Source organism: Crinia signifera, chromosome 3 (assembly GCF_055691185.1).
Source record: "Crinia signifera chromosome 3, ASM5569118v1, whole genome shotgun sequence".
Classification (NCBI taxonomy): Eukaryota; Metazoa; Chordata; class Amphibia; order Anura; family Myobatrachidae; genus Crinia; species Crinia signifera.
Window position 1 is genome coordinate 29,185,118 of NC_139219.1, and position 20,826 is coordinate 29,205,943.

The window sequence follows — 20,826 nt, forward strand, 5'->3', positions numbered from 1 at the left end:
CGTGATGTTGGTCTATTGCCCCTTATGAGACGAGGTGTCCCATATTCCCTCTCCACAGCTGCAGGGAACGCAGATACAACTTAGAGTCCCGATGACCAATTACTTACTGTAAAAGCCAATTCAGTAATACTGAGGTTCTGGTCCGCAGCCTGGTTCTCTATGGGCTGCACTTGGTGAGTGAAGGTAAGCGAGTCCACCGATAGATGCCTCATCCGAGCATAGTTCTGCAGCACAGCCATCAAGAATCCTACAGGACGTGAATATATATACAGAGACATTGAGCATCATTGTCTTCAGCAATAATCTGACTTCCCTGCATAGAACAGTATATATACAGCTCAGTGCCCAATGGTCGTTAATGTACAAAGTCGGGCAAATGTTGCTGTGGGTGCTACAGCTTTGTCCACACCTACTTTCTGACAGTCGACAGCTGGAACATTGATTCCGGCTGTTTCAGTTGAGCTGAGCGAAAAAGGCGCAGGATTCCAACGGTCTGGATATTCCGACTGCCCAATCCGGGATTGAGTACTGCCCTAAGTCTCCTTGTAAAGGCCTCATATACTAAGTCGATTTTCACCTGTTCCCGAGGGAACGGGACAAGCAATCGATCCCTTCACGCTCATTGGACCTGAGTTGGAGGCCCGAACACGGATTTCCCTCCCGGCCGCGGGGAACAGGGGTTGCATGTGATCCATCACAAGTATAAAAGGGCCGCATGTGATGGATGGACCATTCCGGGCGACTCGTAGGTGATTGGCTGGGTATACAATCAGCTTTCAGTAAGCCCATTCTATAAATATATACGTAGCAGCTGAATGGATCGTCTCTGCTTCATACATCTCCCCGGTTGTGTTCTAGTAAATACACCAATAACAGCAGTCGTTGCAGCTGTAACATTGATGCCTGTTCTCACCTTGTGGGAAGAAGAAGGCTGGAAGCCAGTAACTGTGCGGGTCCCTGAGCTGGGCCACAGCGCTGTTCCGGCTGGACATTTGGGAAAAATTCGGGTGGGACTGTGTAAACGGCTTCCGGAATCCCAGTTGCTGACCAAACCTGAATAAAATAATGTCCAATAATAATGTCCAACAACATCCAATATTCCCTGACATTGTCTACAGCCTTAACATGGGGGCAGAGAAGGGAACTTAGAGGAAGCTTCACTACAACAGGCAAAATCATTCCACTATCTACCAAGCGCTGTGTAATAATGGTGAATGTACTGGATCATCTCTCTCATTCTCTCACCTTTCCTGTACACACGTAACCACATGACGGGACCACGTGGCAAAGAAATCCAGTCGCTGTCCCAGATCGTCCACCCAGGAGCCCAGCAGCTTGCAGGATTCATAGGAACATCTCTGGAACATAGAATATTACTCACATTGCTCTATGCAGCATTATAGATTATGGAGAAAGACTATTAGCGTATGTTCCCATGCATATGACATGGTCATCCTGGAGCAAAGTATAAAACATATAATCCTAACGTCCCTTCCAGAGTATTGCAATTAGGCAATGCGAATTCTGTGACCGGGCATGCTGACACGTGATGCATCACACCAGCTGGAGGGCTGCAGGTTGGCCAGACCTGACTCAATAGTATGGAGTAGCAGATATTGGGGGATTCAGGTTGGCTCGCAAATCATATTTGGTTTGCTAATGGATAAAACCATGTGCACTGCAGGTGGGGCGGATGTAACATGTGCAGAGAGAGTTCGATTTGTGTGAGTTATTTTGTTTCTGTGCAGGGTAAATACTGGCTGCTTTATTCTTACGCTGCCATATAGAGATCAGTTTGAAGTACAAACCCCACCCAAATCTAACTCTCTGCACATGTTACATCAGCCTAGTGAGGGCAATCCCGGGATCAGTGGGATCCTGGATTATGGCAAAAATCACCGGGATTTTAATCCAAGGATTTGGGCATCCAGTGCGCAGATTTTTTTTATTTTTGTTTTAAATGCTGGGCAGCACTGAGTAGCAGATGGTGCAGGTGCTGCCCTACTGCTCCTTGGCTGTGTGCAGCAGAGGTCACGCTGCGCAGCCCGACAGCCGAGTCTCCAGCCAGCTCAAAAGGAGCCAGTTCAAGACAACTGACTAGGAAAGAGCCAGCGGCGTCCACCCGACTGATTGCTGCGCCGGGTCTCCAGCCAGATGGGTTATACGTGAGATCCAGCCAGCAGTACACCTGCCAGCTAACAGCACACATGTAGAGGATGACAGGGGGGAGGAGGGAGAGAGAGACATGGATAAGGTCTGAGAGGAGAGAGAGAGGACTGGGGAAGATAAGGGGGATATCAGAAGTTAGGGACCGGGGATAGAGCGAAGGAGGAATATTCAGTGTAGCTGAAGCCCTGCTGCTACCTGTTTTGCCACCATTAAGTCAATCCCGGGATTGGTATCCTTATATCAGCCCCAACCTGCAGTGCGCATAGTTTTGTCCATTAGGAAACCAATTGTGCCTTGCGGGCCAACTTGAATCAACCGCCCGACGCCCGCCTGCCCCCCCCCCCCCCCCCCCAAATCATAGTCTGCTTTGCTCCACGGCATTGCTATACAAGAGCGTCTCCGAACCCTCCTCTAGGCAAGTGTCAAAGCCAACAGTAGTGCTTGAACTGATACATTACTTATCAGTGAAGGCAATGGCTGACTGGATCTAATTGTATTTAGATTTCTAACAAAAACTTATTGTGGCAGTATCCACTTGTAAATAACAATAGAGAAATAGGAGAACCCACCTGAGCCGCTCACTTACCTGCCATAACTGGGGCACTTTGAGGCTCACCAGAGAATCATAGACCTCCTCCAGCCCTCTGTTCAGTATGATCTCTCCCCGGACAGCCTGCTGCAGTGCACGGAGGGAGCTGTGTATGACGGACAGCAGGTGATCAAACCGATCAGTCTCCTGATGCAGGACGGTCAGTAATGCGGAATTCAGCAGGGGATCGTAGCCTGCAAACAGGTTATACATCTGTAATGTACTGCTTCAGTTTAGCTCAATGATCGGGTATATGCAGTATTATGCCTTAGATTGCGCTAATATAGATAGATACACACATGTAGTGGCTACGTTTAGGTATGCCAGCTGGTTAATATACAATAAGCCAAACATGTAGACATGGTCAAAAGGTTCAGTTGTTGTTCAGAGCAAATCGAATAGGGGCTAATCTTATTGAGTGCAATGTGCTGTTGCCACGGTATTTAAATGCCGGAAATGACAGACACCCTTCAAGTGCCAAAATCAGCACAACTTTGCACAAAAGTGTTCAAAGCCCTTTGGGGATAACCAGCACTTTTGTGCTATTCTGGGCTTCCTTAAAGTGTATCCGCAATGACTCGCGCCTGCAATATTATTGCGGCTAATTGGATTGACCCCATTGTCTGCATGACAAAATGCTGCCATACTCGATGGAGTAAGCCCATGTGTACCCCCATACAGACCGGTGTGCACACGGACAGCAATGGGAACATGGCATCACAAACACATGCACAGGGTCAAAGGTTTTGTAGCTTTAGCTGTGAGCATTTACCTCCAGCTGTGAACACCGCTGATTAGACCCCCAGGGGACCAGGCTGCATGGCATACAGGCACGTACAGCCGTCCCAAAGGCCAACCGATCATATCCTACATGTGACCTGGTTCCCCTTGCCTCTCTGATGTGTTTTACAATAAATGAGGCTGTTTCCCTGCATCTAAGTAGATGTTTTATTTATTTATTGTCTCACTTCTTTGTAGACCCACTAGATGGCAGTGCTGGATTTATAGTGCTTTATGCTACAATGGAATTCTTTATTTCAGCATACATCCCAACTTTTAGGGATACAGAGGAGGGACACAGAAGCGCGCTGATAATTTCGGTGGGCATGGCCTAATGAAAGGGGACGTGGCCTATACTCGCGGCTCTCCTGCGCGGCCACACCCTCATTTTGACGCAATGGGGGCATGTCTCCCAGATCTGCATCTCTCATCCACACGTATTATACGTACTGTCGATCAATAGTGGTCAACTGATTGACTGTAAACCTGATTTTTCCCAGAGCCCCCCGGAAGTGGGCAGGATCGAGTGGTAATCGCATGCATAAAACTGGAAATATACCAAATGCTTGAAATATCATGACCATTTTGCTGTGGTCACACCTCAGGCTCGGGGGAAATAAAACCCTTCAGGAAACACGAATGTGACAGACGCAGATTATTCCTGTGTGATGATAATCGAATGAGCACTTACTAGAATAGAGGATATACCTACCTGTAACCGTTGTCACCAGCGCGTCCCAGGCCGGGAGAGCAAACAATTTTCCGAGAGTAAATGTATCATCTGACCGCTCCGTCTCCGCCACCGACCTGTTCCCTTCGACCAATGCCGGCAGTTTCCTGAGGATACCGGTGCTCAGCTCCAGGACCATCTGATCCTGACGGTATTCCCCACTGCAGAACATTGTGCGACATTAATGCTCATTTCTGACAACTTCATGAGTGCGTCGTGCTGCAATGGTCTAACATAATACTGACTGCGTTACACAACCCATTCGCCCAATAAGACAAACAACAAATTCAATTTACAGTCCGAAACATTTCTGTGTATTTTTATGTTTTCGTACAATCTGAGTCGGCAGTCAGTAGGACGACACGTCAAAAGGTTGACAGAATAGGTTGACACAAGGTTTTTTTTTTTTAGCTATTTTACACCATGGGACCATCAGTGTACTGCTTCGCGCGCCGTGTTTTGGGAAAGGAGCCACGATCTCCTAACACAATCGGCCATGTGGATGTTGACCTTTAAACCTGTCGACCTATAATGAGTTTGACCTAATAACTGTCGAACCTATCCTCCGGGACCCCTATGTAAAACGATACAGCCCAGCGATGTCATTTATTACCTGTGTGTTCCGCGCTGCACGTTGATTCGGGGCTGCATGCTGAGTACGGTGTCTAGGAAGGCCTGCGTCTGAGATCTGAGGTACGCTCTTTCAGCGTTGGGGTGCATGCCGAAGATCTCGGGGGTGTCCTCCTCTGGCAGGGAATTCACATAATCCCTGCAGTCCTGCAGACTTGCGTCATCTGACAGCGGGTGATAAACCTGGGAGAGGGCACAGACTGGGGTCATTCATTTCATGGACAGAGAACATCTCAGCGAATATCACAGCGAGTATCACAATGTTAATTGGTTGGTGATAACGTGGGAAATGCTTGGGGGTCACACAAGACATTCTGTTTTGAAACTGCTCAACTGCTATACACACATACAGTATACACACACAGAGTATACATACATACATACAGCATACACACACAGAGTATACATACATACATACATACAGCATACACACACAGAGTATACATACATACAGTATACACACACAGAGTATACATACATACATACAGCATACACACACAGAGTATACATACATACATACAGCATACACACAGAGTATACATACATACAGTATACACACACAGAGTATACATACATACAGTATACACACACAGAGTATACATACATACAGTATACACACACAGAGTATACATACATACAGTATACACACACATACATACATACATACATACATACATACAGTATACACACACAGAGTATACATACATACAGTATACACACACATACATACATACATACATACAGTATACACACACAGACACATTTTTCTTCAGATCATTTTTACATATAAAATGATTATAATAAATAGTGCCTAACCCCCTCAATTTGCCGCCTAATCTTAACCTATCCCCTCCCCCCACAGCCTAGCCCTAATCTATCCCCTCCCCCTGCAGCCTAGCTCTAACCTATTCCCCCCCCACAGCCTAGACTTAGCCTATCCCCTCCCCCCTGCAGCCTAGCCCTAACCTATCTGCTCCCCCTGCAGCCTAGCCCTAACCTATCTCCCCCCACAGCCTAGCCCTAACCTATCTCCTCCCCCCGCAGCCTAGCCCTAACCTATCTCCTCCCCCCGCAGCCGAGCCCTAACCTATCTCCTCCCCCCGCAGCCTAGCTCTAACCTATCTCCTCCCCCCGCAGCCTAGACTTAGCATATCCCCTCCCCCTGCAGCCTAGCCCTAACCTATCTCCTCCCCCCGCAGCCTAGCCCTAACCTATCTCCTCCCCCCGCAGCCTAGCCCTAACCTATCTCCTCCCCCCGCAGCCTAGCCCTAACCTATCTCCTCCCCCCGCAACCTAGCCCTAACCTATCTCCTCCCCCCGCAGCCTAGACAACCTATCCCTTGACCCGCAGCCTAGACTTAGCCTATCCTCTCCCCCCGCAGCCTAGCCCTAACCTATCCCCTCCCCCCACAGCCTAGACTTAACCTATCCCCTCCCCCCACAGCCTAGACTTAACCTATCCCCTCCCCTGCAACCTAGACTTAACCTTTCCCCTTCCCCCACAGCCTAAACTTAACCTATCCCCCCTGCAACCTAGACTTAACCTATCCCTCCCCCCACAGCCTAGACTTAACCTATCCCCTCCCTCCGCAACCTAACCATAACCCATCCCCTCCCCCCGCAACCTAGCCCTATGTCCCTCCTTAGTGCCTTACTTTACTGGGATATTTATGTTTGGCATCCCAGAAGTCAGGATTCCAGAGCTGGCATCCTAATTTATGTCAGAATTCCGGCACTGGTATAGCGTACACTGGCATCCTGATCAACGGGTGCTAAACGCTTCCCAACAAAAGGACAAGCACACTGGAGATGCCGGAGATTGAACCCGGGGCCTCATACATGCAAAGCATGCGCTCTACCACTGAGCTACATCCCCTGGTGGTGACTGCAGTGCATAGAAGTAGGTGACTAGGAACGTGGGATCTAATCGTAACATAAATAATTACATCTAAAAGGTAATCACACGCGGTACGGTTTGATCGCATTCAAAGTTCAAATCACATTCAATGCGCTACAACAATGTGCGATTTGAACTAGATGCGATCTAGAACAGAAAGCGTTGCCTGCACATACTTTTTGCAATATGCAAAAACATCACATGACAATATGCAACACATCACAAGTCTACAGAAACACGTTGCATTGTGAACTACATGTGATGTGGTTTGAACTAAAAAGTTCAGACCATCGCACCGTGTGACACACACTGTATTGTACAACTGACCTGTATGACAGAGGATTAATGAACTGCAGTGTATAACATACCTACAATATAATTGTGCTCTACCGTGTTATATGTATAATGTATTGCACGGTGTGACATTTGAAGGTACTTGTGGAGTATCACGGCTCCCACGACCTTGATCGTATGCTGATTGTATGCTAAAAAATCGCACCCGATTTTGCACTGAAATGCATCAAAATGCATTGAAATGTGTAGTAAACTTGTGAAATGCCCCCAAATGCCATTTTTCATAGTGTACCACCCCCACTATCAACGTCAACCCGAAGCGTGGCGAGCGCAGCGAGCCCGCGAGGGGCGTCGGTATGTGTCCTACGACCTTTTCATACCCCCACTATCCACGTCGGCGTGGAGTTGAGAATAGAAAATGTGGCGAGCGCAGCGAGCCACCGAGCCCGAAGCGTGGCGAGCGGACGCGGATACCTTCACAGCTATACGCGTCCCCTCACGGGCTTCACAGGTATCCGCGTCCCCTCGCCACGCTTCGGGCTCGCCACACTTTCTATTCTCAACTCCACGCCGACGTGGGTAGTGGGGGTATGAAAAGGTCGTAGGATGCATACCGCCGCCCCTCGCGGGCTTGCTGCGCTCGCCACGCTTCGGGTTGGCGTTGATATTGGGGGTGGTACACAGTGAAAAATTAAATTTGGGGGCCAATTAACATGTTTCATACTAATTTTAATGCATTTGGATGCATTTAAAATTAAAAACGTATGCCATTGCATCGCATCGTATGCCATCGTATGGCATCCGATGCGATCGCATATGATTTTTGACCAAAAATGCTCAAAAATCAGTAAAAATCGCATCGCATCGTATACCATCGTATGCCACTACATATGGCATACGATGCCATACGATGGGAGCCGTGATACTCCACAAGTACCCATTTGAATATATTACAATGTAATTTAAAAACAAAAAAGACACACTGGAGATGCCGGGGATTGAACCCGGGGCCTCATACATGCAAAGCATGCGCTCTACCACTGAGCTACATCCCCTGGTGGAGGATGTAGCATACAGAAAAGGAGACAGTAGGTGACTCATGGTCATGTGATGTAAAAGAAAAATAAATAATGAAATGTTATTTATTTATTATTTATTTGCAGTTTCTTTTATAGCGCAGCAGATTCCGTTGCGCTTTACAATAGTAGACAGTAAATCTTATGGACAGGGCACCAAACAATGGGCAGCCCAGGCTCCTCCTCCCCCTATACCCCACCCCCACCTCAGGCAGTCAGTTTCAGTTTGGTGTCGGCAGCGGCTGAAGCACCTTATGCAGCCTAAAGGGCCCCATCCACTACGATGATACAGTATGTCTGATCCTGAAGGCAGATGACTTGAACTCCCCCTGGACCTTCCCGGAAGTGATTTCATCTGATTTTGCATTAGATATATCTGATGCAATTGATCAAGACAAGATCTATCGCATGAGATATATATTGTATACAATTGTACCATGATATATATCCGATGGGCTAGATTAGGGGGACTGGAAATGTCAGTCAAACTTCCTGCATGATACATTGCATGCACAAGAAGCACAACTTTTCCCCTCCGATTCCATGCGATTTTGATAAATGGCGCAGTACGAGCGATCTAGGGGCTCCTATCTGACGCCTTAACTTTTTATTTTTTTATTTTATTTTACTTTTGCTTGAGTGTGCAGCACTGGGTGTCCCATTGGACGCCTGTTCACCCCCGGCACCAGTGGGTGCAGCACTGCGAATGGGCGTGTGACCTTGGCCTGCACACCAGGGACCACAGCCGGACAAACAAGGTAAGTTGTTCTCAGCTTCCATTACTGGGGGTTGTCTGGTTGCATGATTGGTAGGTGGCCGGGTCGCCCACAGCCCCGTTGGACCACCATGGTGTAGGCATCAGGGACATTGTGCCGGTAGCGGGGACGCAAGCAGGGATCCCCAGAGCAATACTGGCACTGTAAGCATCCATTTCCATGGGGGATGGAAAGAGTCAGCAGGAAGAGATAGCCCCTCCGCTGGCCAATGGCGCGATTCCTCCTAGCAAGCTTCCCGCCACTGGGTTTCTCCTCCTTCTCTCCCTCCCTGCAGAGATGCGGAGCGGCCGTAGCTGCAGCCAACTGGGGCTTGGTGAGTTGAACTTATTTGCCCACTTATATCTGCACTTGTTAAAAGTCCGTAAAAATGACTGCTTCTGCAATGCACTTTGAGCTGTGACAGTTATGGGGATGCGCAGCGGGAGGTCCCCATGGCAGCATCTAGCCAGGACTCTGCATGGGCGGCTTCTCTTACGCAGGTCTTGGCACAGCTGGTGGATCACCTAGCAGCCACTACCCCTGCACAGTCTGCATTCGCTACACAGCCTGCTGCACCTTTCTGCTTCCGTATAGGGCTAACAGTAGATTATACACAAGAAGGGCTCCAAACGGGGTGCATTGGATAAAGATAGGAGTCCTTCTGCGCTCCTGTGTTGGATTCCTTTTTGGACCAGGAGGAGACTGGTTCCATTTCATTTCATGGTGGCCTCTTCAGCCCAGGATGACACTCCATCCTGTATGGATGTGGAGGCCCTCGTCAGGGCTGTGATGGATGTCTTGGCCATAGAGGAAGTCGATCTGCCGCTGAAATCTAAGGCGCCGGTTTTCTAGAGCAGGAAGAAGGTTTTTTTCCCCACTGGTTTGCCGAGGGATCCGGAAAATCAAGGGTTTTACAAGAAGCCATTCATTCTCTCCTGATTTCCAAGGTCATCAATCCTGTGCTCAGGGGCAGGAGTTTCTATACAAGCCTTTTCTTCTTCCAGGAGCCCAGCAGGGCATTTCGCCTCCTCAACCCTCAAGTCCCTACTTTGGATTACAAAGTTCTGCATGGAATCTCTTCATTTTATTATTTTGCTGCTGGAAACTGGATATTTCACGGCCACCCTGGAAATCCAGGAACCTATCTCCATGTATCCATGGAGCATCAGCGGTTTCTCCGCTTCCCTGTACGAGAGGATCAGGAGCTTCCTTTTGGCCTCTCCATCGCTTCTCGTGTCTTCATGAAGGTTATGGTTGAAATTCGGCTCAGCTCCGGTGGCAGGGGGTTAGGATTCTGCCATACCTAGACAATCTGCTTCTAATGACCCAGTCCCCGGAGTTCCTCAAATCTCATCTTTGGTTATGGATCTTCAAGCACACAGCTGAGTCATCAATTGACCCAAGTGATCATTGGTCCCCACACAGGAGAAGCTCCACTTGGGGGTCCTGTTGGATACTCAGTGGCAGCGGCTCTTCCTACCGGAGGACAAGCATTGGAATCTTTAGGCCAGGATCCAGGGTCTGCTGAGCCAACAGAGTGTGTCCATCCACTCACGCATGCAGATTCTAGAGTCGCTGGTGTCCAGCATACCTACATTATTATTGTACTATACAGTGTAATACTGTATAATTGCACGGTGTGACATTTACATATTTTATGATAAATTACAATGTAATAAAAAAAACACACTGGAGATGCCGGGGATTGAACCCGGGGCCTCATACATGCAAAGCATGCGCTCTACCACTGAGCTACATCCCCTGGTGGAGACTGCATTGCACAGAGGAGCAGCTAGTAGGTGCCTTATGGTCATGTGATGTAATAGCATAAATAATGAAATCTTATAGAACCAGGGAATATGAATATATTATTATTCTTTCACTCCATAGGAGACACAGGGCTTGATGCTGGGTATAGTGCTGGTTGGTAGGACTGGGCACCAAACAGTTAAAACTTTGGTACTTATGTAATATCTGGGCTCCCGTTTTTCTTATGAGACCGCGTCCCCTCGCCACGCTTCGGGCACGGTGGCTCGCTGCGCTCGCCACACTATATAAAATCAACTCCATGCGTAGTTGGATAGTGGGGGTATGAAAAAATGGGGTGCATTTAACATGGGAGCCCAGATAATACATAAGTACCAAAACTTTTGCTTCTGGGCTAGGGATGGCCATCGACCATCGATGATTTTAAATCATCAATGGTTTATGGCCGATGTTGAATACTTTTGCCATCGATGGGGGGAGACCAGATGGCACAGCAAAACCGATGTTTTGCTTTTATTACTTTTTTCAAAATGCTGGGACACAGAGCATAGCGCTGCCCCCAGCACCTGTGAAGCCCGCCCTCACATTCTCATTGGCCCACGGGCCAGTCAGTTAAAGAAAATGGATGACCATTTATAGATAAAACTATCAATGGTCATCCATCACATAGTTTATTACTATCGATGGCCAGTTGTAGTATCGCCATTGATGGCAACTGCACGGATGGCCATCTCTACTCTGGGCAGCCCAGACTCCTCCTCCCCCTATTTCCCATCCCCACCTCAGGCAGTCAGTTTCAGTTTGGTGTCGGCAGGAGCTGGAGCACCCTATCTAACAGGGGCTGTCTTATGCAGCCTTAACATTTATTTCTTTGTTTTCTCTTAAAGTGGCCATACACATGCAAATTTATCTTCAGATCTGGCTGGTTGGAACAAAAACATGGTTATGGATGAGAGCAAATGACAATTGACTATTTGCTTGGAAATCCTGGAAAACTGACAAACTGTCACTCATCCATAACCATGTTTTTGTTCCAACCAGCCAGATCTGAAGATAAATCTTACTAGTGTATGGGCACCTTCACTTTTGTTTTAGAGTGCAGCGCTGGCTGTGATGCCACTCCATAACCCCCGGTGCCGGTGGGCTCAGGCCCTTGTCTGGGACTAGAACTGCACACCAGGAACCACAGCTGCAGTCGGACGAACAAGGTACTCCATGCTCGCAGCTCCCGCTGTGGGGACTGGGTAGCCCACCAGGGTGCAGGCATACAAAACAAAACTGGAGATGCCGGGGATTGAACCCGGGGCCTCATACATGCGAAGCATGCGCTCTACCACTGAGCTACATCCCCTGGTGGTGACTGCAGCGCACAGAAGAGACAGTAGGTGACTTATGGACATGTGATGTAATAGTAACATAAATAATTACATCTGATAGAACCAGGGAATATGAATATATTATATATAGAGAGATGCAAACTGTATTGTATACATTAATACTCAGTAAAACTGAACTGCATCATATAGGATTGGATTGGTGAACTGCAATATATAATCTACTTAGAGTGAAGTTATGCTCATATGTATACTGTATAATTGCACTGTGTGACAGATTCATTGTAATTTATTAGAACATATAGAATAATAAAATAAAATAACCCTGGAGATGCCGGGGATTGAACCCGGGGCCTCATACATGCAAAGCATGCGCTCTACCACTGAGCTACATCCCCTGGTGGTGAGTGCAGAGCCCACAGAGGGGAGTAGCTGACTAATGCTGCTTCTAGTTCATAGATCTACAGTGTCTATAATAGGTTTACCCCAAAGGTCAACATGCAATAAGTTGACAGGGTCAAAATGTTGACATGAAAAAGGTAGACACATGACTGGGTCGAGTTTTTCATGAAATTTTTTTAAATCGCCTTGTTGTCATTTTACCAACCATTTCGGCAAACAGTGAGAATAAAACAGTGCCCAAAGCATGATGAGCGCAGCGAGCCTTGTGAGGGTATGTGTTGTACTAATTGGGGGTCTATGTCGACAGTTGTCAACATTGACACCAAAAAAAGGTGAAAACTTCAGTTTTACTTTTTCACATGTCCACTGCCACTGGTTGTGTCATATTGTGTGTGTATAAGATGCAGCACAGATACAGTGTGTCAGCACAGTTGTGTCATATTGTGTGTCATACTGTGTCAGGATTAGCAGTACGTCACTCACTACCTCCCTCCTGCCGGAACGCTGCAGTCACCACCAGGGGATGTAGCTCAGTGGTAGAGCGCATGCTTTGCATGTATGAGGCCCCGGGTTCAATCCCCGGCATCTCCAGTGTGGTCTTTTTCTTACATATGTTCTGATGAATTACAATAAATCTGTAACGCCGTATAATTATACTGTAGGTATATAATATATTGCAGTTCAGCAATCCTGTGTGATACAGTTCAGTTGTACTAGGTGTGAATGTATACAATACAGTGTGTGGGTATATGGTCGTATTATCGACTACACTTAGGTCGACACCATTGGGTCAACATGGTTAAAGGTCGACAGGTGTCTAGGTTGACATGGAACAAGATCGACATGGGTTAGGTCGACAGGTCACTGTTTTTTTACCCGAATGTCGACACAGTGGACATGGACACAGTTGGAAGTCAACCACAGCCCCTTTCATCGCTCGCAATGATTCGGGCATGGTACCTCGCTGTGCTCGGCACACAATTTTATTCTCCCACCATGCCCTAGTGCAGGGCTGGGCAACACCGGCCCTCCAGATGTTCGTGAACTACACATCCCAGGATGCTTTGCATTAGTTTTGCTATGTGGCCATGCTGAAACTGATGCAAGGCATGCTGGGATGTATAGTTCATCAACATCTGGGGGGCCGGTGTTGCCCAGCCCTGCCCTAGTGGATGGTAGGGCATGAAATACCGCCTGTCGGCACGTCGGCTCAAAGAACAGTGAAAAACCCATGTCGACCTAACGCTATGTCGACCTAAACCCATGTCGACCTTGTCCCACGTCGACCTTCAACCATGTCAACCTAGAACCTTGTCGACCTAGTTGCATGTCGATCTAATGACTGGTAAATAAAGTGTGGTCGATAATTCGACCATATACCCACACACTGTATTGTATACATTCACACCCAGTACAACTGAACTGTATCACACAGGATTGCTGAACTGCAATATATTATATACCTACAGTATAATTATACGGTGTGACAGATTTATTGTGATTTATCTGAACATATGTAAGAAAAAAGACCACACTGGAGATGCCGGGGATTGAACCCGGGGCCTCATACATGCAAAGCATGCGCTCTACCACTGAGCTACATCCCCTGGTGGTGACTGCAGTGATCTGGCAGGAGGGAGGTAGTGAGTGACGTACTGCTATTACTGACACAGTATGACACAACTGTTCTCTGTCTATGAGACTGCTCTGGCTTCACTGTGACTGGCAGTGACTTCCTATTGGAAGTCTGACCTGCCAGTCACCTGAGGCAGTCCCATTGGGAGGTGTTCCCTCTCTCCAGGTTATGGTATAAAACATAGACTGACTCATTATAGACCGTCATATGGTCGAGCACTAATGGTCGACAGTCACAAGGTCAACAGGGTCTAAAGGTCGACATGGTTAAAAGGTCGACATGGTCAAAAGGTCAACATGGAAAAAGGTTGACATGAGTTTTTAATGTTTTTTTAGGGTGTCTATGTCGACATAGGTCGACATGGACACTGTCTAAGTGTACAGCGTCCCCTCGCATGGCTCCCTCCACGCCCTAGTGGATGGTAGGGCATGAAATACCACCTGACGGCACATGTCGGCTGAAAATGTTGTAAAAAATGCATGTCTACCTTTTCCACGTCGAAGTTTTGACCATGTCGACCTTTAGTGGTCGACCATATGACTGTCTATCATGAGTCAGTCTATGATCAGTCCGGATACCCTCTTCGGAATGCATCTACATAGGGATCAATCATAGGATAGACAGCAACTAGGTCGACAAGCATTAGGTCAACACTACTAGGTCGACATGCAGGAAGGTCAACATGACTGAAGGTGGACATGGCTTAGGTCGACAGGGCCATTAGGTCGACACAAGCATTAGGTCGACATGGGTAAGGTCGACATGGGGTTTTTCAATTTTAATTTCCTATTTTTGGACTTTTTTATACCTTAACATTCACGTGGACTCTGATTGGGAAGGACGAAGTGCCGAGTGCAGCAGCAGTGGAATGAGGCACCATGCTTGCACTAATTCGGGGTCCATGTCAACAGGCATAGACACTGACACCAAAAAAAACTTAAAAACACTCATATCTACCTTTTCATGTGTATACCTAATTAACATGTCGACTTTTTTGCTTGTGCCAATCTTTTTTCAATGTCAACATGTTTTATGTCGACATTTTGTCAATGTCGACCTTTTGGTGTTGACCTATTGATTGTTTCCCTAGTCAGCGCAGACTTTTCCATCCACACCCTTATATTCAAACAACGTATTTCATGGAGCTAAAGAAAATGGCACGAAGTTTGTGACCCCTGCGCAGTGGGGCGGGAAGCCCCAGGATAACAGAGTGTAAGACGCAGCCACTCACCCCGTCAGCAGAGAAGGTGTAGCTGTCCCGCAGCGCAGCAGGGCTGTAGAAGTTGTCCAGGATGCTCAGCAGGCAGCGGCGGTCCCAGAAATCCGTCACACGACCGCCGTACACCACCTCCCCTGTCAGGTAATGAGCCGCCTTCCAGGGGATCTCTCTGCGTCCGTCAGTGAGCTTCCCCAGTATCTGCACAGCCACCTGCAGAACATATTACACAAAGAGTGACCACAGTGACACAAGTCTCCTTCTATAACTCCATATAACCAGGGAGGGATACACTGTATGGAAATGATACCTTAATGCAATAACAATGGCGTAACAATGGAGGATGCAGGGGATGCAGTTGATATGGGTCTCAGCGGGTGGGGAGCCCGAGACCAAGCTAGCAATCCCCTGAACCATTTTATATTTTTAAATAACGCTGCTGTCACAGTGTCCCGTGCCCCCAGTGAAGTCTTCTGTACAAGAATGGAATGAAGGGGCTTGCAGCAGAATTGAAATGCAGCGCTGGAGGAGGTGGTCCATTCTCTAGTGACCAGCCAGCATCGGTGCGAAATAGAGGAGCGCCTGACCTGTCTGTCCAGCTGCCGGCACTGATGACATGAGATCTAGCTCGGCGGTGTGCAAGTGGAGACCCGGTGCAGCATTGCAGAGATCTGGCGGAGAAGTGCGGAGACCCAGCGGTGTGCAGTGGAGACAGGCGCAGCAGTGCGTAGACCGGCAGTGCGGGGACCCAGTGTCGTGGAGTGGAGACCCGACAGTTTGGGGAGGTACACATTAGCACCTTTACCGGGAGAGTCAGGTTAACTGGGAGGTACATAGTGCCATCTACACTAGGGGGTGTCTATCCTGCCTTCCCTCTTTTCTCCCCTGCCACCGCTCTTTCACTCCAACTCTCTCACCTCTTTATCTTTCTCTTTCCTCCCTACTTCTTTCCCCAGGTCCTGCTCTTTCCTCCCTCTCTGACAATTTCCCATCCCTCTCTCTACCTGCGCTCTCCCTCCTGACCCCTCTCTAGCCCTTTCTCTCGTTGACACCTTCTCTCTCCCCATCTCTCACTGACACTCTCTCTCATTGACACTTTCTCTCTCCCCCTGTCTCTTGCTGACAGTCTATCTCTCTCCCCCTGTCTCGTCTAAGAATCTCTCTCTCCTTGTCTCTCGCTGACAATCTCTCTGCCCTGTCTCTCGCTCACATGTTCTCTCTCTTCCCCGTCTCTCGCTGACACACTATCTCTCTCTCCCTGTCTCTCGCTGACCCTCTCTCCCCTGTCTCTTGCTGACACTATCCCCTTGTCTCTCGCTGACACTCTCTCCCCCCTTTCTCTCGCTGTCACTCTCTCCCCGTTTCTAGCTGACACTCTCTCTCCTTGTCTCTCGCTGACACGCTTACTCTCTTCCCCGTCTCTCGCTGACACACTATCTCTCTCTCTCTCCCCCTGTCTCTCGTTGACACTCTCTCCCCGTATCTCATTGACACTCTCTCTCTCTCCCTGTCTCTCGCTGACACTCTCTCCCCTGTCTCTTGCTGACACTCTCTCTCTCCCCCTGTGTCTCGCTGACACTCTCTCTCCTTGTCTTTTGCTGACACTCTCTCCCTGTCTCTCGCTGACACTCTCTCCCCATCTCTCGCTGACACTCTCTCCCCTGTCTCTTGCTGACACTCTCTCTCCCCTTTCTCTCGATGACACTCTCTCCCCGTTTCTAGCTGACACTATCTCACTCCTATTCACTTGTTCTCTCCCTCTTTTTCCATAAAGCCCCATCCCCTTTCTCTATCTCCAACACCCTTTGTCTCTAATACGGCCTACACACACATGCCGATATTAAGGCATTTTCTAAGCGATTTTGCTTAGTTTGGCAAAGTCGCTCAGAAAATGCCCTCACATTGGTGTGTGTGTGTGGGGGGGCTATATCGACAGCAATGTGCGTCCCCGCGCGTCTTTGTTGCTGGCCGAGATTGATGAACAGTGTCCATCAATATCGGCATTGGCAGGGTTCTCCCACCGGAGAACACTGGCGCTGTCTGCTCGCTTAGCACACAGAGCTGACAGCGCGCTCTGTGTGTGGGCTGTCAGCTCTGTGTGCTGAGCAGAACGGCCCGACATAGCACAGCTAGGTCGCCCTACACACATCGGCATGTGTGTAGGGCCCATTACTCTATTACTCTTTCTTCTGCACCCCCCTCCCCCAAATGTGGGCATTATAGTGACAATGAAGGGGGGCTTCCAAGATTTTGCTATGGGTCCCACATCCTTCTAGTAACGCCCCTGGTGTCACTGCTCAGCTGGTGTCTGTGCAGGGTATACTGTCAGGGGGAGGGGGGGGTGTCTGTGTACAGTAGGGATGGCCATAGGTGCAGTTGCCATCAATGCTTGCTACTGGTGATGACGACTCTGCAACCAGCCATCGATAGTATTAACCTATTTGATGTATAACCCTCAATAGCTAAAACTATTGATGGTCATCCAATATTTTTGAGTAAATGACCTGTGGGCCTATCAGAACTTGGAGACGGGGCTTCTGGTTGTCAGGGGGGCGGAGCTATGCTCTGTGTACTAGCACCTTGAAAAGAAAAAAAAAAGAAACATTGGTTCTCCTTTGCCATCGATATAGGGAAACCATCTGGTTCCCCTACATTGATGGTAAAAGTATTCAACATCGGCCATAAACCATTGATTTAAAATCATCAATGGTCGATGGGCATCTCTAGTGTATAGTGATGCTAAATATGTGCAGAAATCTGACATGATGCACTCCGACAGCAGTCACTTGCCTCTTCCTGGTGTAAGTCTGTGCGTCCGAATGTGCAAAGGCTGAGACACCCATTGTCAGCATCCACTAAGGCCAAGACTCCTACTGTCATAATCCACTAAGGCCAAGACTCCCACTGTCAGCATTCACTAAGACCAAGACTCCCACTGTCAGCATCCACTAAGACCAAGACTCCCACTGTCAGCATCCATTAAGGCCAAGACTCCCACTGTCAGCATCTACTAAGACCAAGACTCCCACTGTCAGCATCCACTAAGGCCAAGACACCCACTATCAGCATCCACTAAAGCCAAGACTCCCACTGTCAGCATCCACTAAGACCAAGACTCCCACTGTCAGCATCCACTAAGGCCAAGACTCCCACTGTCAGCATCCACTAAGGCCAAGACTCCCACTGTCAGCATCCACTAAGACCAAGACTCCCACTGTCAGCATCCACTAAGGCCAAGACTCCCACTGTCAGCATCCACTAAGGCCAAGACTCCCACTGTCAGCATCCACTAAGGCCAAGACTCCCACTGTCAGCATCCACTAAGGCCAAGACTCCCACTGTCAGCATCCACTAAGGCCAAGACTCCCACTGTCAGCATCCACTAAGGCCGAGACTCCTACTGTCAGCATCCACTAAGGCCAAGACTCCCACTGTCAGCATCCACTAAGGCCGAGACTCCTACTGTCAGCATCCACTAAAGCCAAGACTCCCACTGTCAGCATCCACTAAGGCCGAGACTCCTACTGTCAGCATCCACTAAGGCCAAGACTCCCACTGTCAGCATCCACTAAGGCCAAGACTCCCACTGTCAGCATCCACTAAGGCCAAGACTCCCACTGTCAGCATCCACTAAGACCAAGACTCCCACTGTCAGCATCCACTAAGGCCAAGACTCCCACTGTCAGCATCCACTAAGGCCAAGACTCCCACTGTCAGCATCCACTAAGGCCAAGACTCCCACTGTCAGCATCCACTAAGGCCAAGACTCCCACTGTCAGCATCCACGAGGACCGAGACACCCATTGTCAGTGTTCGCATGGGCAGAGAGACGCCAATTAGCAGCTTCCGCGTGGCCCGAGGCGCCAACTGTCAGAATCCATGAGGGCTGATTTGCCACTGTCAGCATCCATGGGGGCTGTGATGCCCACTATCAGCATCCACTAAGGGCAAGATGCCCACTGGCAGATTCCACTAAGGCCGACACGCCCACTAGCAGCGCCCACATGGGCCAAGATGCCCACTGGCAGCATCCACATGGGACAAGATGCCCACTGGCAGTATCCACATGGGCCAAGCTGCCCACTGGCAGCGTCCACATGGGCCGAGATGCCCACTGGCAGCGTCCGCTCCACTGTTTTAGCGTCTCACAATCATTAAGGTTTAGTCCTTGTTTTACAGCACTGACACTATTTGGCCTATTTCATGCCACTGAGAATCCCCCATAAGCAGCCCCCACAAACCTCCAGGTCAGAGGCAGTGAACTCGTAGGGGACGGTCCAGCCCAGAGCCCCATACTTCCTTCTCTCATTCACCACGGCGTTAAACAGGCACAGGCTGAACAGCAGCTTCTTCCAGGGCAACCCGTTGTTTTCCTTCTCGAAGATTCTCTCTGTGATCAGCCCGGCACCACCGCTATCAAACGTCTCCAGCAATTTCCCCTTCAGTCCCCTAGGGGGTTCCACCGCCATCTACAAGGTGAAATGGCAATAAATCAGTGTACACATGGTGATAATAACCAGTGGGGTGTTTTCATTTCAACAGATTATTTTAAAGACATATTGGGGGAAATTTACTAAGATGTGTATTTAACGTTACATGTGATGTTGCTATAGGCAACCAATCAGATCCTGTCTACTATCTTCTAGAGGGTGCTAAATAAATATGAAGTAGATTCTGATTGGTTGCCCATAGCAACATCACATGTGAAGTAGAATACACATCTTAGTAAATTTCCCCCATTGGACCTGATTCCCAGTCACAGACACCGCCAATGTTGGACGCAGCTGACCTATTTTTACGTTTAGTGCCTGCTTCTATGCCACGCTTTCCACACATGAAGATTGCAGGCGCACACAGTTGGTGCAGCAACACAGGTCAACAGAAATCCTGATATATGCTGACATGTAGTGGGCGTGCCTAAGCGGGGACAGGGAGGTGTCTTATGGGCGTGCCTGGGTGGTGACAGGTAGGTGGTATATGGGCGTGCCTGGGTGGTGACAGGTAGGTGGTATATGGGTGTGTCTGGGCGGTGACAGGTAGGAGGTATATGGGTGTGTCTGGGTAGTGCCAGGGAGGTGTCTTATGGGTGTGTCTGGGCGGTGACAGGTAGGTGGTATATGGGTGTGTCTGGGCAGTGACAGGGAGGTGTCTTATGGGTGTGTCTGGGTAGTGCCAGGGAGGTGTCTTATGGGTGTGTCTGGGCGGTGACAGGTAGGTGGTATATGGGTGTGTCTGGGCAGTGACAGGGAGGTGTCTTATGGGTGTTTCTGGCCAGTAACAGGTAGGTAGAATATGGGTGTGTCTGGGCGGTGACCGGTAGGTGGTATATGGGTGTGTCTGGGCGGTGACCGATAGGTGGTATATGGGTGTGTTTGGGCAGTGACAGGGAGGTGTCTTATGGGTGTGTCTGGGCGCTGACAAGTAGGTGGTATATGGGTGTGTCTGGGCGGTGACCGGTAGGTGGTATATGGGTGTGTCTGGGCGGTGACCGGTAGGTGGTATATGGGTGTGTCTGGGCGGTGACCGGTAGGTGGTATATGGGTGTGTCTGG

The 20,826-nt window shown here is 48.9% G+C and overlaps 1 protein-coding gene and 7 non-coding genes across 8 annotated transcripts in view; 1 reads left to right on the top strand and 7 right to left on the bottom strand.

Moving 5' to 3' along the window:
- The window catches only part of DNAH14 (dynein axonemal heavy chain 14), a 217,272-nt gene that overhangs the window by 2,683 nt on the left and 193,763 nt on the right, over positions 1–20,826 (bottom strand). Inside the window, exons 76-83 of the mRNA XM_083174857.1 lie at positions 19,517–19,744; positions 15,291–15,488; positions 4,882–5,081; positions 4,251–4,429; positions 2,756–2,952; positions 1,246–1,358; positions 914–1,053; positions 108–247 (exon numbers count right to left, since the gene is read on the bottom strand). Of these exons, the coding sequence (XP_083030983.1) occupies positions 108–247; positions 914–1,053; positions 1,246–1,358; positions 2,756–2,952; positions 4,251–4,429; positions 4,882–5,081; positions 15,291–15,488; positions 19,517–19,744 (1,395 nt within the window). The remainder of the gene's footprint in view (positions 1–107; positions 248–913; positions 1,054–1,245; positions 1,359–2,755; positions 2,953–4,250; positions 4,430–4,881; positions 5,082–15,290; positions 15,489–19,516; positions 19,745–20,826) is intronic.
- Positions 6,703–6,774, bottom strand: TRNAA-UGC (transfer RNA alanine (anticodon UGC)). The gene has a single exon. It is a non-coding gene; the product is annotated as a tRNA-Ala (tRNA).
- Positions 8,073–8,144, bottom strand: TRNAA-UGC (transfer RNA alanine (anticodon UGC)). The gene has a single exon. It is a non-coding gene; the product is annotated as a tRNA-Ala (tRNA).
- Positions 10,611–10,682, bottom strand: TRNAA-UGC (transfer RNA alanine (anticodon UGC)). Its single transcript has one exon. It is a non-coding gene; the product is annotated as a tRNA-Ala (tRNA).
- TRNAA-CGC (transfer RNA alanine (anticodon CGC)) lies at positions 11,967–12,038 on the bottom strand. The gene has a single exon. It is a non-coding gene; the product is annotated as a tRNA-Ala (tRNA).
- On the bottom strand, positions 12,348–12,419 carry TRNAA-UGC (transfer RNA alanine (anticodon UGC)). The gene has a single exon. It is a non-coding gene; the product is annotated as a tRNA-Ala (tRNA).
- TRNAA-UGC (transfer RNA alanine (anticodon UGC)) lies at positions 12,943–13,014 on the top strand. The gene has a single exon. It is a non-coding gene; the product is annotated as a tRNA-Ala (tRNA).
- Positions 13,959–14,030, bottom strand: TRNAA-UGC (transfer RNA alanine (anticodon UGC)). Its single transcript has one exon. It is a non-coding gene; the product is annotated as a tRNA-Ala (tRNA).